Source organism: Oncorhynchus gorbuscha, linkage group LG01 (genome assembly GCF_021184085.1).
Source record: "Oncorhynchus gorbuscha isolate QuinsamMale2020 ecotype Even-year linkage group LG01, OgorEven_v1.0, whole genome shotgun sequence".
Classification (NCBI taxonomy): domain Eukaryota; kingdom Metazoa; phylum Chordata; class Actinopteri; order Salmoniformes; family Salmonidae; genus Oncorhynchus; species Oncorhynchus gorbuscha.
Genome location: NC_060173.1, coordinates 85,992,026 through 86,007,146, shown reverse-complemented (window position 1 = coordinate 86,007,146; position 15,121 = coordinate 85,992,026). Strand labels below are relative to the sequence as shown.

At 42.2% G+C, this 15,121-nt stretch overlaps 1 protein-coding gene across 3 annotated transcripts in view; it reads right to left on the bottom strand.

Moving 5' to 3' along the window:
* Nucleotides 1-4,221: 4,221 nt before the first annotated feature.
* Nucleotides 4,222-15,121, bottom strand: part of LOC124044319 (four and a half LIM domains protein 2) — a 24,634-nt gene continuing 13,734 nt past the window's right edge. Inside the window, exons 1-6 of one of the 3 annotated variants that reach the window (XM_046363987.1) lie at nucleotides 11,825-12,160; nucleotides 10,729-10,913; nucleotides 10,433-10,607; nucleotides 9,603-9,772; nucleotides 8,848-9,034; nucleotides 4,222-5,281 (exon numbers count right to left, since the gene is read on the bottom strand). In XM_046363987.1, coding sequence (XP_046219943.1) covers nucleotides 5,130-5,281; nucleotides 8,848-9,034; nucleotides 9,603-9,772; nucleotides 10,433-10,607; nucleotides 10,729-10,884 — 840 coding nt within the window. In that variant the 5' untranslated portion in view covers nucleotides 10,885-10,913; nucleotides 11,825-12,160 and the 3' untranslated portion in view covers nucleotides 4,222-5,129. Of the gene's footprint in view, nucleotides 5,282-8,847; nucleotides 9,035-9,602; nucleotides 9,773-10,432; nucleotides 10,608-10,728; nucleotides 10,914-11,824; nucleotides 12,161-15,121 lie in introns of those variants that run through there. The other 2 variants (XM_046363983.1, XM_046363992.1) reach the window with 2 other exon arrangements.

Sequence of the window (15,121 nt, the reverse complement as noted above, 5' to 3'; positions counted from 1 at the left end):
ACATTTACTTTTCGTCAGCTAACAACAGCAAAAGCACTAACCTATATCAAACTACTATCCCCCACAGTACAAAAGTTGACCTATTCTCTTCTGTGGGAGAAATTCATATTCTTAACATAGTCGGGACAATTGTGAGATGCAATAGATCCCAAATGAATACAACTAGTATCAAAACAACTGTTTTAATTATGCAATGAGCCTGACGCAACAGATGCTGATAAAAATGTTGATAAACCTTTAGGCTATTTCTTCACATTATAAGCGCAGCAATGCGCACACGGCAGTAGGCTATAAGAGCAAATGTTCCATTAGCAGGAAAACACCATAATCAAAAGTGACCACAAATGCAATTATGCATGCAATGCTTTTATTATAAAGGTGCATTTTTATGGTGAAAATGATCTTCCCCAAACTTGAAACTCACACACTGTGTATGTACACCAGTTAGGCTCTACACCCCTTGAGAAGCGGATTAATGTGCTTCATTTTAAGACGTTATTTGACCACTTTAGTTGTGATACAAACCTTATCAAAATATATAGGCCTATGGGCTAGGCTACATGAGGTGTGCAACTAGGCTGGGCGTCATTCACAAATGATAGGCTAATATGGTCACCCCTCACACTCTTCTTGATTTAGTCTTGTCTTTACATATACTAAATAATATATATGTGAAATTTGTTTAGATTTAGAATGGACCATTATCATGCACCTGTCTCGAAACAGGGGCAGCGGAAAAAAATGCCATCTATGCACTTAAATAGTGAATGGAGGATGCTTTTCCCGTGGTTCATTTCAGCCAGGGAGGCTATACTCCTGTTGTAAAGAGAAGCAATGTGCTTAATATTAGGAATGTTGATTAATAAATGTAGTAGGCCTAGCTTATAAAACGCTGATGGGATCCTCCTCTTTTTTAATAGAGGCCATCACGTCTTCTCATGCAATCTCATGCCTATAGAAATGTTGCTGCAACATGAGCTCATACGCTCTCATGAACATAGATTTTGGATCACATTTGCATTTATGTCACAGTGATTAGAGGGACAGTAAAGTGCTGAGTACCAGGCAGTTAGCAAGTTTGGTAGGTTACTAATGACCATCAGCAGCATCAGAGCTTGGAGAAGCCTAATTACCTTGACTAAATGGTCACCTGGAATTTGATCGCCGCCATGACTCGTGACCGCCGGTGTGGTGGTAATACAGTCACCACAACAGTCCTATACCAGCCCAACACTAAAACAATTGATTCACACATTCAGTAGCTCTCCAGCACCAGGGTTGGTTTACTGTCCTGAAGAACTTTTGGGAATGTTGTTGTTATGTCAATCTGATCTGTGAATGTCTTCCGTAAATGTCACTGTCTCCTCCAAGGGAGAACTCAAATCTCCAGAGGTGAAGAAAAATATAAAAAACGCGAAATGGCCCTGATACTTGATCCTACAGACCCACCAGCCCACTATGGAGAGGAGCAGCCTCACACCGTGGGGGATTCTCGAACAGTCAGGACAGCCACACAACAATACCAACATTGGGGTGGTGACATGTGTCTTCATCGACCTACCTGTCCTCCTAAACCCTAGAACTTCTCTCTGACCCTTTACCTGACCCTTGTGTGTCCTTACAGTGAGTTCTCCTGTAACCCCAGCACCCTCCCATGGAGCTAGAGAGATCTGTGCCTCTGACTCCTACTACAGACATGGCACCACAATATATGTCCAGGATTACTTTGTGAAATAAGTAGGTATTTTGCGAGGAATACGCAGTTTAACCCTCTATGCTACTCCATGCATTATACTTCTGTGATGCTGCCACCTACCTGAAATCCTCTTACAGTAGTTGTTTCAGCGTTCAGTCTCCCAGTGCTGGTTATAGAGCTAGAGTGATGGAGGCGGATGGTACTTAAAGCGTAATAGGAAAACTTAAGGTCATGTAAAGCTGAATGCATATATGCCTTTTCATACATCTTCATGCGTCTGTGTGTGGACGTAGCCGTACTAATCCAAATCAAATGTGCTGAATACAACAGGTATTCAGACCTTACCGTGAAATGCTTACTCACAAGCCCTTAACCAACAATGCAGTTCAAGAAATAGAGTTAAGAAAATATTTACTAAATTAAATAAAGTAAAAAACATAAAAAAGGTTACACAATAAAATAACAATAACGAGGCTATATACACATGTATTGCGAACACAGTGGGTCATGACAGGTTACGGATTTTGAAGGGTTTTGATACCGATTGTTAATGTATTAGTGCTGTGACTGACATTGTAAATCGTAATGAGATGTTTAGCTCGTGTGAATTGCCTCGTGTGTGCCCATTTGAATAAAACAGAATTCCACCACTAGATGGTGCAAGAGAATCAGTCCTGCATGATTTGCAAACGCACAAGAAAGAAATTGCTCCTAATCTAGGATCAGATTAGCCAACCTTGAATCATACCCTTAACTATTAGCATATTAAAATATATCTGACAGTGGAGGCTCCTCAGAGGAAGAAGGGCTCAATGATTTTCAGAAGAAAAAGTTGTCCTTTTTAAATAAAACTATTATAAATATAATCACACAACCAAATAATTGATTAAAACAAACTATTTTGCAATGAAGGTCTACCTTAGCATCAACAGCACTCTGAGCACTATGTGCTCCGTCCTCCTCTGGGTACATTGACTTTAATACAAAACCTTGGAGGCTCATGGTTCTCACCCCCTTTCATAGATGTATACAGTAATTATGACACGTAATTATGACAGAGATTTTGCAGCATGAACTGACATATTGTCCACCCAATCAAAGGATCAGAGAATTAATCTAGTCCAGAAAGAATAAACTACAGCTAGCTAGCACAGCAGTGAATAAAATGTGGCGAGTAGTTGACTCGAAGAGAGAGAAAGACAATAAATGAACAGTTTTTAACAAATTAATGTCTTCCAAAATTAAGGAGAAGCAAGAGAGAGATGGAGAGAGATTTCATCCTTTTAAAGAAAAAGTTCAGTGTCACTTACTTAGCTAGCAAAATCAGCTAGCTAGTTTAGCCTACTCAAACACCCTGCTCAAACAGAGGGTGTTAGCTTGCTGGCAATGACTATCCAACACAACACTGGAACTCTTCCAAGTCAAGGTAAGCTTTTGGTTTTTCAAATATATTTCCACTGGGCCCGCCGGTGTAACTGCTAAACTGATTACTGACTGTACACTGTAATGTTATGGCACGATTGTAGCAGGTTAACTAAGACATTAGTTTTATTAGCTATGTTGAATATGACGCTACTTTAGCTAATATGGTGACAAAAATGTAGGCTGTGTGTAGAGGTTATGATATGGTTTGACTTGGAAAGTTTTTTTTGCCTGGTCACATACAGCTGATGTGTTGTGTATTGATATCCACAAGCGACGAAGGGAAAATATGCCAGGAGGAGAGCACATAGATGAGAGAAGGAATACAACACGGCTGTTGTGAAAGTGAACTGTGTTAACGCATGTTCAGGGGTGTTCTCATTCCGACTATTCTGTTGAAAAATCTTTCTTAAACAGAACCTAACGGGGATAAACATACCTGAATGTGTCCAATAGAAACTCTCGTTTGCTACTGTTGGACTAATGATTACACCCTATATCAAATAGATGCAGGCAAGAGTGTGTATTGAAAGTGTCCATGTGTCACTGTCTGTCACTTCAAATTGTTCTCTTGACCTGTGTGCACCTATTTTGCTAAACTTTAATTCATAGGCTAGGTTGTAGCAACCTCATGATGGGTATGGGGAAAATTTGAGTATCGTGGTAGCCTCAACCTATCGCTGTTACATTGAACTGGGTGAATGGAATATCCAATCATCCAATATGTTTTAATAGAAATAAGGCCATGCTCATGAAACAAATGTATCCTTCTCCCTCATCTTAAGCATTGCTGCTCCTGAGTGGCTCAGTGGTCTAAGGCACTGTATCTCAGTGCAGAGGTGTCACTACAAACCCTGTTTTGATCCCTGGCTGTATCACAACTGACCATGAGGGTTTGTTTGGGGTAGGCTGTCATTGTGGTAGGCTGTCAAGAAATGTTTTCCTTTTTGACTTGCCTTGTTAAATTGAATAAATAAACGCCACTGATATCTAACCTTGGACTAGTAGTTTGGGGCAACTTCTACCAACTCCTTTAGAAATGGATGACATTGTTGTTAACTTCTTGTCCTTTCCTTACAGTAATTCAAGGTGAACAGCAATGGTTCTTTTTGTAGTTCTTTATTTGGATTTCAAATACTGACTTTTCATCGGTGCCCTTGGAAAATGACTTATGTGCCCTTGGAAAATGACAGACAGTGCTGTGTCGGCCTTCACGTTTACAAGCACTTAGAGTCAGTGTTACCAGGCATTTCCACCAGCCTTAAATGTATACTTGCTATTTATTGGGCATGATAAATTGAGCTTATCAAACTGTCAATATTTACACTTCTGTTATTAACATTTAGTATTTTTCTTTAGTTGTAGCTTTTATGTTTATCTGAATAACATTACAAACTTTGCACCAGTGTAAAAGCCCGGTAAACCTGTTCCTTTGTGCTAGTTTACATTTACTTTGGAGCTCATTTACTTAGAAACTTGTTCTCCTTCATACACACCACAAAATAGCCTTTCAAATCGTAAAATGATAGTCCACACAAATTACAGAATTACATATTTGTTTCCATAGACTGCAGTAATTGTGTGATTTGGGAGGACTTTCCTTTCTAAATACATAAACTCTGAATATGTGAATTTTAATAGCATATAATAGATTAGGACAGCAGATATTCTTGCGCAATACCTCAAACTGATATAGGATATCAAGCCAGGGTTCACAGAAAGCAATATTTGCTGTTGCACACCAACAAATCTAAGACCAATGACACAAAAACCTATGTTTGTCAAATGTCTATTTTAGAACTCAAATAGCATATTGGGTTAGTAGCCTGATAGTATATTGTGCTATTGTGATATATATATATATATTTCCAGTTGTGCTCTGACGGTTTGTTGTTGGGACTCATTGCTACGGTTCCTGGCTGATTTTTTTCAAATGTATTATTTTAAAACATTCCTCCTGGTTGTTTCATTGCTATCCAATCAGATTTGTCGGCCACTCGCTGCCTGCCAATCAGATGTCTTTGCCACACTCAGGGCACAGGATGTCGTCACGCTCGGTGAGGAAACCTCGGCCCACCAGGGAGACGGAGCACTTCCTACAGTTGAAGCAGTCATGGTGCCACTGACGCTCTTCAAAGGAGATGTACTTACTGCCCCCCAGACCTGAGAGAGACAGGGAGAGATCAAAACATACTGTTATCCAAAGGTGAGAGAGGTCTCTACATCCTAAATACATCCTTCATTGATGTTGTCACAGATCAGAGTGGAGGAAACAGTAGGACAGATATACCTTACTTTCTCTTATCAAATGATATAGATCTGTGATTGGGAAGGGAGGAAAGGAGATAGTAAGGATTCAAGCAGGGCACAGTGTGTGGCATGACGTGAGTGAGTGAATAAGTGACTAACTGACTCATTAGAAGTTAGAACTGATGGAAGTGAGCATCTAATTGACTGACTGACACTCTGTTAGATACACACAGGGTGCGTTCTGTTACACACAATCTCATCGCAGGTCTGCACAGATGGTTGGATTGTGTTGTCATGTTAGTGTAGTTCCAGATACACTAAGCACTATTCCACACGTTGTAAACATGCCCGACAGGTTGCTCTCTATTGTGCATCTGTAAAAGTTTGTGGTTTCTTCAGCCTCTGTTGCACCTTCTTCACCACACTGTCTGTGTGGGTGGTCCAGTTCAGTTTGTCAGTGATGTGTACGCCGAGGAACTTCAAGATTTCCACCTTCTCCACTGCGGGCCCGTCAATGTGGATAGGGGGGTGCTCCCTCTGCTGTTTCCTGAAGACCACAATCATCTCCTTTGCTTTGTGAGATGTTATTTTCCTGGCATCACACTCCCAGAGCCCTCACCTCCTCCCTGGAGGCTGTCTCATCATTGTTGGTAATCAAGCCTACTAGGGAAAGGTGGATACCTAGTCAGTTGTACAACTGAATGCATTCAACTGAAATGTGTCTTCCGCATATAACCCAACCCCTCTGAATCAGAGACGTGCGGGGGGCTGCCTTAAATTGACATCCACATATTCGGCACCCAGGGATCAGTGGGTTACCGGGCTTGCTCAGGGGCAGAATGACAGATTTTTACCTTGTCAGCTCGGGGATTCAATCCTGTAACCTTTCAGTCACCGGCCCAATGCTCTAACTACAAGGCTACCTGCCGCCTGTTGTGTCATCCGCAAACTTGATGATTGAGTTGGAGGCATGCGTAGTCATGGGTGAACAGGGAGTACGCACCCTTGTGGGGTTGAGCACGCACCCTTTTGGGGGCCCAGTGTTGAGGATCAGCGAAGTAGGGGTGTTGTTTCCTAACTTCACCACTTGGGGGCAGCCCGTCAGGATGTCCAGGATCCAGTTGCACAGAACGGGGTTGAGACCCAGGGCCTCAAGTTTGGTGGTGAGCTTGGATGGTACTATTGTGTTGACTGCTGAGCTATAGTCAATGAACAGCATTCTTACATAGGTATTCCTCTTGTTCAGGTGGGATAGGGCTTTTACAAAACCATTTATCCTTCTAGTTATCAATAGCTAAAGAAACAAAGATTAGAACCATCTGAACAAATTGTTCAATAGAAATTGAAAAATTGGTCAAACATGAATAAAAATGTATTTCATTGTGTTTATTTTATATTTATATGCAATGTCAATTGCATTGTCTGTGGATCTATTAAGTAGAGGTCGACCGATTAATCGGAATGGCTGATTAATTAGGGCCGATTTCAAGTTTTCATAACAATCGGTAACCGTGGGGTCAGCATTTTTGGACAGCATGTGGGGTCAGCAGACTGGGATAGGTAGAGATTGAATATGTCTGTAAACACACCAGCCAGCTGGTCTCCACATGTTCTGAGGATGCAGCTAGGGATGCCGTCTGGGCTGGCAGCCTTGCAAGGGTTAACACGCTTCAATGTCTTACTCACGTTGGCTACGGAGAAGGAGAGCCCGCAGTCCTTGGTAGCGGGCCGCATTGTTGGCACTGTGTTATCCTCAAAGAGGGCGAAGCAGGTGTTTAGCTTGTCCGGAAGCAAGACGTCGGTGTTTGCAACGTGGCTGGTTTTCCTTTTGTAGTCCGTGATTATCTGTAGACCCTGCCACATACGTCTTGTTTCTGAGCCGTGGAATTGCGACTCCACTTTGTCTCTATACTGACGTTTTGCCTGTTTTGATTGCTTGTGGAGGGAATAACTACACCGTTTATATTCTGCCATAAATATGGTCCTTCTGTAGCTCAGTTGGTAGAGCATGGCGCTTGTAACGCCAGGGAATAACGTAGAATGTATGCACACATGACTGTAAGTCGCTTTGGATAAAAGCGTCTGCTAAATGGCATATATTATTATTATTATTATTATAAATCCCAGTCACCTTGCCATGGTTAAATGCGGTGGTTTCCACTTTCAGTTTTGTACAAATGCTGCCATCTATCCATTGTTTCTGGTTAGGGTAGGTTTTAATAGTCACAGTGGGCACATCTCCTATACACTTCCTGATAAACTTAGTCACCGTATCAGTATATTTGTCAATGTTATTCTCTGAGGCTACATGGAACATATTCCAGTTTGCGTGAACGAAACAATCTTGAAGTTTGGATTCCGATTGGTCAGACCAGCATTGAATAGTCCTTAGCACGGGTACTTCTTGTTTGAGTTTCTGCCTATAGGAAGGGAGGAGCAAAATGGAGATGTGATCAGTTTTGTCAAAGGGAGGGTGGGGGAGGGCCTTGTAGGCATCCGGAAGTTGGAGTAGCAGTGGTCGTGTTTTAGCAGTGGTCGAGTACCTCAGGCATTGTGTTGGTCGAACTTCGGTAGCGTTTTCCTCAAATTTGCTTTGTTAAAATCCACAGCTACAATAAATGCAGCCTCAGGATATGTGATTTCCAGTTTGCATAAAATCCAGTGAAGTTATTTGAGGGTTGTCGGCTTGAGGTGGAGTATACACAGCTGTGACTATAACCAAATATAATTCTTTAGGGAGGTAATACGGTCAGCATTTGATTGTGAGGTATTTTAGTTTGGGTGAACAAAAGGACTTGAGTTCCTGTATGTTATCACAATCACATCATGAGTAGTTAATCATGAAACATACAACCCCACCCTTCTTCCCTGAGAAATTTATTCCTGTCTGTGCGATGATCTGAGAACCCAACTGGCTGTACGGACTCAGACAGTATATCCAGAGAAAGACACGCTTCTGTGAAACAGAGTATGATACAATCCCTGAGATCTCCCTGGAAGGAAATCCTCACTCTCAGCTCATCAACTTTATTATCCAGAGACTGAACATTAGCGAGTAATATATCCGGAAGCGGTAGGTGGTGTGTGCTCCTCCTGAGTCGGACTGGAGGTCCACTCCGAGTACCTCTTCTTCGCTGGCGATGTTTTGGGTCAGCCGCTGGAATCAGTTCAATTTGCCTGGGTGGTACGAACCAAGGTTACGATTCTGGAAAGTCGTATTCCTGATCGTAATGCTGGTAATGCTTGTGAGTTACCGTCACTCTGATATCCAAAAGTTCTTCCCGGCTGTAAGTAATAACACAAAAAATGTTCTGGCCTAATAATGTAAGAAATAAAAAACAAAATACTGCAAAGTTGACTATGGGCTAGTTGCTCAGCGGCCCTCACTATCGGCGCCATTTTCTGGCCTCTGATAATCTGTGCATGACCTGAGCAGAAAACGTGTATCTGTAACACACCCACATAGATAGATAGTTTACCGCTGATGGGGGTGGTGCAGGAGGCACACTTCTTAGCGTACAGGTTGCAGAAACAGTTGAGGCAGTACGCAAAGTCATCACGGGAGGTGAACCGCTGGCCTGACAGCTGCTGCTTGCAGCCGGTGCACAGGAAGCAGTCCTTATGCCATGGCTGGTCGCGATAGGTCACCCCACCAGTAGTGATGGGCTATTTAATGGGGAGAGAAAGGGTTAGGCATTCAGGCACACATTTGACCATGCACACACTTATGTGTGCACACAGGTACGCACATACACATGTGCACACGCACACACCAAGTACTGCCATCCAGTGGTTACAGCAATCCATTTAGTAAATTACCACTTGTATAGATACTGATAGCATTTATATACATATCAAGTGCTACTCGATGTTCCTATAGTCTTGTCTGCCAGACACAGCCAGACTTACAGCCGATATCCAACATTTTCTATGTTGTATATTTTTTAATTTTTAATTTTATTTTAAATTTTACCTTTATTTAACCAGGCAAGTCAGTTAAGAACAAATTCTTATTTTCAATGACGGCCTGGGAACAGTGGGTTAACTGCCTGTTCAGGGGCAGAACGACAGATTTGTACCTTGTCAGCTCGGGGGTTTGAACTCACAGCCTTCCGGTTACTAGTCCAATGCTCTAACCACTAGGCTACCCTGCCGCCCCATATATCAATTTAGAGGTCAGAAAAACGTTCAAAAAAACACTACAGTATTTAACCTGTCATGACCTTTGACCTACTTTCTTGCAATGCACACACTGCATGGCAAACTGTTTCTCGTAGCAGGGCACACAGAAGTTTTGGTTCTCCTTGGGGATGAAGCTCTTGGTGCCGATGGGCTGCTGGCAACGCTGGCAGGTGAAGCAGGTCTCATGCCAGCTGTTACCCTTATGCTCCATCTTCCTGGAGCCTGCATGAAGGAGATGAAGCAAGAGAGGGGAGGGATGGACAGAGGGAGGAATGGACAGAGGGAGGGATGGACAGAGGGAGGGAAGGAAAGAGGGAGGGAGCAGGGGGAGGGGGAGTGAATAAGAGAGGGATGGAGAGAGAGGTAGATTAATAAGGGGAAATTAGGAAAGGAGACAGGATGGAGAGTGAGAAAAAGGTCACACACACACTACTCAGTCCTTGGATTACACACTCATTCCCTCACTCTCTAAATACTGCGTGGTGGTCTTTGTATTGAAACAGAGTGGGGACAGAGAGGAGGTCTGGAAGTCATTTCGATCTACGTTCAGTGTTCTGGCTGCACTCCAGACCTCAGAATATAGTTACACTGGCTGTCGGGGGAAAGCACCATTTGTTTTGTTATTTTATTTCATTTTGAATATCCATTTATGGACCATTATAACGTTATAACGTTAAATTGATTATTATGTCATAAGGGGCTGTGAGTGTTGGTATTTTGACAGATCCAAATTGTGTCTACAACCATTGAAGGTTTGTGTCATCTGTGATAGTGCAAAAGTAGTCTGTGTACACGCCTGTTTGTGTGTGCCTGCCCACATGTATGTATCCGATTTTGTGTGGGTCTAGTATAGATTAGATGGATCTAGGTGAAGGTTCTCACCAGGCATGATGGTCTTCTTGCACTCGTGGCACTTGGAGGAGTACTCATTGGAGTAGCACTCAGTGCAGAGTAGCTGGTCATCCTTGGTGGAGAAGGGCTTGTCCACCAGAGAGCGTTTACACTGGAAGCAGTGGAAACACTCCTCGTGCCAGTGGCGGTCCTTGTAGGACAGGTCCTACGGAGACAGCAGAGGGACAATCCAAATCTAAACATCAGACGGCACGCTTTGACAATGTTCTTGGATTGGGGCTAAAACATGAGACAGTGTTAGTAGTTTGTGCGTGTGTGTATTATACCCTGGTATTGCAGCCGATGGGTTTCTTGCAGTCCTCACAGGTATTGGAGTACAGGCTCTCATAGCATTTGACACAGTATGGGTTCTCCTCTCTCAGGACGTACTTCTTACCAAACAGGGATTCCTTACAGTAGTGGCAATCATAGCGCTCAGTCATCTTGGCACCGGGAATCCCACCCCACTAACCTGAGGAGAGGGGAGGGGGAGAGTTTGGGAATGACAATTGTCTTACTGTATAAAAAGGGTTTCTTCAAGTTATGGTCAAGAACCCGGATGCATGACCTGTATACATACCGTACATTTGTAAGTAGCCTAGGTTTTTAAGAGTTCAGCTAGACAAACAGAATCCACCTTGGAGGAACCAAGTCTGTCTGTTTGCCTTGTCTGTGTGCCAGTGTTTATACAGAGATATCCGCTCCCTGACACCGAGTAGTAGCAGAGAGCATACATCATAATCAGTCTGTTATAGGTAATGAGAACTGGATCTAAATTGACTTGCCTGTTACTGCAATGAATAGAATATCCACAAGTGCATTTCACATTTAAGCAGAGTGGAGGGAACACAAGCACAACAACAAGTACAATGGAGATCTCTGATAAGACATTAAGGACATCTCAGTAGACACCTGACTGTCATCTTTTGAGACAGTGTTATATTGCCGACAGTTGTATCAAGTTATACTTTTGTGTACAGTATGACTCTCTCTAGGGTTTAGTCTCTGTGTGTCTATCAGCATCCAGTCTTGTCTGTTGGCGTGACAGCCACCTGGTTACAGATGAGAGGGATATTAATAGCTCTATCAGGCATGCTTAGAGAGGGACAGGGGACTTTCGCTCCTGCGCATACCAACACTCACTATATCACCCTGCAGTTAGCAATCCATAACCACACTTCCAGCTGTCAGTATCACGCACCAGACCTCTACACAGCTCAGCATCCCGCAGTGTGTGTGTGTGTGTGTGTGTGTGTGTGTGTGTGTGTGTGTGTGTGTGTGTGTGTGTGTGTGTGTGTGTGTGTGTGTGTGTGTGTGTGTGTGTGTGTGTGTGTGTGTGTGTGTGTGTGTGTATGACGGCACACCAGAACAATGGCTACTCACGCTCTGCAGCTGTTAGCAGTTCAGCCCCTGATAAGACTCCTGGTTATGCCTCTTTGTGCCTGAACTGTCTCGCTTTGCTGACCAGTGGTTTGTGTCCGGCTGCCTCTTGTGGAAGTCCCCAATGTCCCAAGCACACACCTCTCCTCTACACTTCTCACCTCATTCTCCTCTCATTCTTTCCCTCTCTCTTACTCTCTGAGTTCCGACCCACTCCCCTCTGCCCACTGATTCCACAGTCATCATTTGACCATATAAGGAGTCAAAAGAAAAGCTGGAAAACTAGAGAATGTCCCCCCTCATTCTCTTAAATTCCTTCTCTCTTCCCATCTTATTCTCTTTAGCTTTTTCAACAACAAAACTCCTTCATCCAGCTGCCCTCATCTCTCTCTCTCTCCCCCTCGCTCCTTCCCTCTCTCCCTGCCCCACCCCCACTCTCTGTCTTTCTCTCCATTTGCTTTCCATTGCTTTTCCAACCCAATGGGTTGTTTTTGCATTTCCTCATTCGGTCCCCCTTTCTCTGGACTAAACCCCCTGTAATATCGTGGTATGTTCCTGATATCATTGCATTATGTATGGTCTTTGTGCATAAGGACTTCAGATATACCACTGCTTACTCAAGAGTAGGGGGGACAAGAGTGCTTAGTAAAAGGGCTAGAGAAAGGTCTTGGTGTACTGTAAAAAAAGGAATTCAGAGGAATTCTCTGTTCTGTCTTTCAGTTGAAAGAGGAATTAATATATTTACTATCCTATCTAGCATGAATATTTACTCTCCCTCTAACCCCTCTTCAAAAAGTCTCTCCATCGCTCTAACTTACCTAGCTTAAATCAGGATTCATCTTGTTCCCAAAATTTAAAAAATGAACTCTATCCTAATCAAATCTTCAGCTATTTTATTTTATGTTCTCTTTGATGTCATCCGTCCCAGCAACACGAACGGCAAGCGAAATAAAGACCGACTAATACATCTGGAGACTCAAAGGCACCTATCAAGTCTTTTGATAACATTGTTTCCCAGCTAACAGTTCTAGGGAGAGAGAACTATTTGTAATGTTACCTATAATATTCCCCAGATGTTTGTGTCCAGTTTTGGCGTTAGTTAGGATAACATTCCCTAAATGTAAAACAGAACTTACCCAGAACATGGTTGTCATGTTCTCAGAATATCCAATATTTAATGTTCTAGACATGTTTCATTGGAACATTCATCTAGAATTGGACACACACACAGACAGTGCTTTTAACATAGTGTTTTCAGCTTACAATATTACACACTTTTACATACATGATTACACTGTACGTGTTCATTTATACAGTAATTATGATTCAGCGTGGAAACGCCAAGGAATTTTTTACTCAAATACTTCGAGTAAGTTGAACTCAGAGTAAATGAAAAGTCATTATTACTTAACTGTATGTGGTACTGACTCCAAACTAAATGAGAATAAACTCACTTTAAGTTATGATCAATTATATTTTTATCCAGCATGCTCTACTGCAGGTTGAGTTTTTGGAATTGTTTTTAATATCCGTTTTTGCATGTACATTAATTAAGCGATATTGTTTAATCTTATGCTACACAAAGATAACACATTTTTCTAAACAAATCACCAGTCATTTAGTTAGATATTTTTGCACCCATTACTGAAATGGTTGTTGCAGTTTAGATGTCTTAGCTAGTCTCTTCACACTGTTCTTAACCCTGGCAGTCATTCTGAACGCAGGTTCGGGAGAATAAACAGTGCATCTGTTGGATATCCTAACTCTGGCTAGATTATCTTAGGAATTACACATCCGTTTGCAAGACAGCATAATGGGACCTGCAGGTAGGATTGTTAAAATGTTGGTACATTTTCCAGGTTTTCCAGAAACCCAAGTTGGATTTTATTTTACCGAAGTTACTGGATTATTGCAACCCTACTTGCAGGCCTAATGTGGCCTGTGAACCAAGTCCTTATGAGATATATAATGTATTGTCATAGAGTAATTATAATGATAACATTCCCCTAGGAACTCACTTGATGAAAATGAATGAATTCAGACAACCATGTCTCTGTCACTAACAAATAGTCATGAGTGGTAACTACAATTCACTCAAATGCAAGGCACTCTGGGAAATTATATTGGAGACATCAAGCTGATATAATTCAAATCTGGACCCTCTCCATGGTCACAGTGACTCTCAGTTTGACCAATGACTACAACAATTAAAGTAACTGTACTCAGATATTAAGTGCAATGGATTTCCTCAAGTTGAGTAATGAGAGCACATTGGGGTTTACAGTGTAGGATTTGAACTCAACCTCTAGGTTAAATGCATTCTGATCTTCCTGCTACTCCACCATGTCTGTGTCATTTATCCGTTAATCAGACCATGGTTTCAATTTCTCTCGGACTGTACATTTGACAGTCGGATGATTTCTCGGAGGCTGTACTACCGAAGTTCACAATTGTTGTGCTTGCCAGTTAGCTAGCAGTTCTCAGACAATGCCTAGCAGTTTCTTAATGCTGATAACTGATGGCCATAATTTATTTAATATAACAAATAAAACAATTTATGGTAACCTTGTAAACAATTTAGACCTGGCCTTGATTTGCTGAAATGTGTGTTGCCATGTACTTCAGCAATTGAAGGGCTTTCTTTATAATGTTGGTGGGGCATTTAACCCATTTAAATGTTACTCCTTAACCACTAGGATCAATAAAGGTTTTTCTTGAGTGTACTTTTAATAACAGAGCTGAGAACATGGCACCCACATTCTGTGTATGTTTGGTGGGACCGAAGAAACGAATTAGGACAGACTAAGCTAGGTTCAGGACTGTTTCTGCTCCCATGGTGCATCAGTCAGAATGCAAGGAGGGGATGGTACAATTATCACATTTATTTCACACATTGCAAAGACAAAGGCGGGGGAGGAGATGCTTCCAGATTCTGTTGTCTTGTAAGGCTGGTAGGTAGGGTTAGGAAGGATGTGTTAGGAGGTGTGGCTTGTAAGGTCTTGAGATAGATTGGATAACAAGGATGTGGTGTTCTGGAATGGAGACACAAAAGGGAAACATTAGGAACACAACATCAAAAGGTGCATGAATCATAAAGTAGCACCAATTGAATATGAGCTTAACATGAACTATAAACTGAGGAGACTGACAATCATAAACAAAGAAGCCATAGCATTTAGCACCATTAGCAAACCGAAGGCATGTATATAACCAGTGCTTGATTTGTGCAGGAGCTCACCGGAGCTAAGTACCAGCACTGTTCCTCTTATAGAGTATTAGCTCAAAGGTATTGTGGAGCTC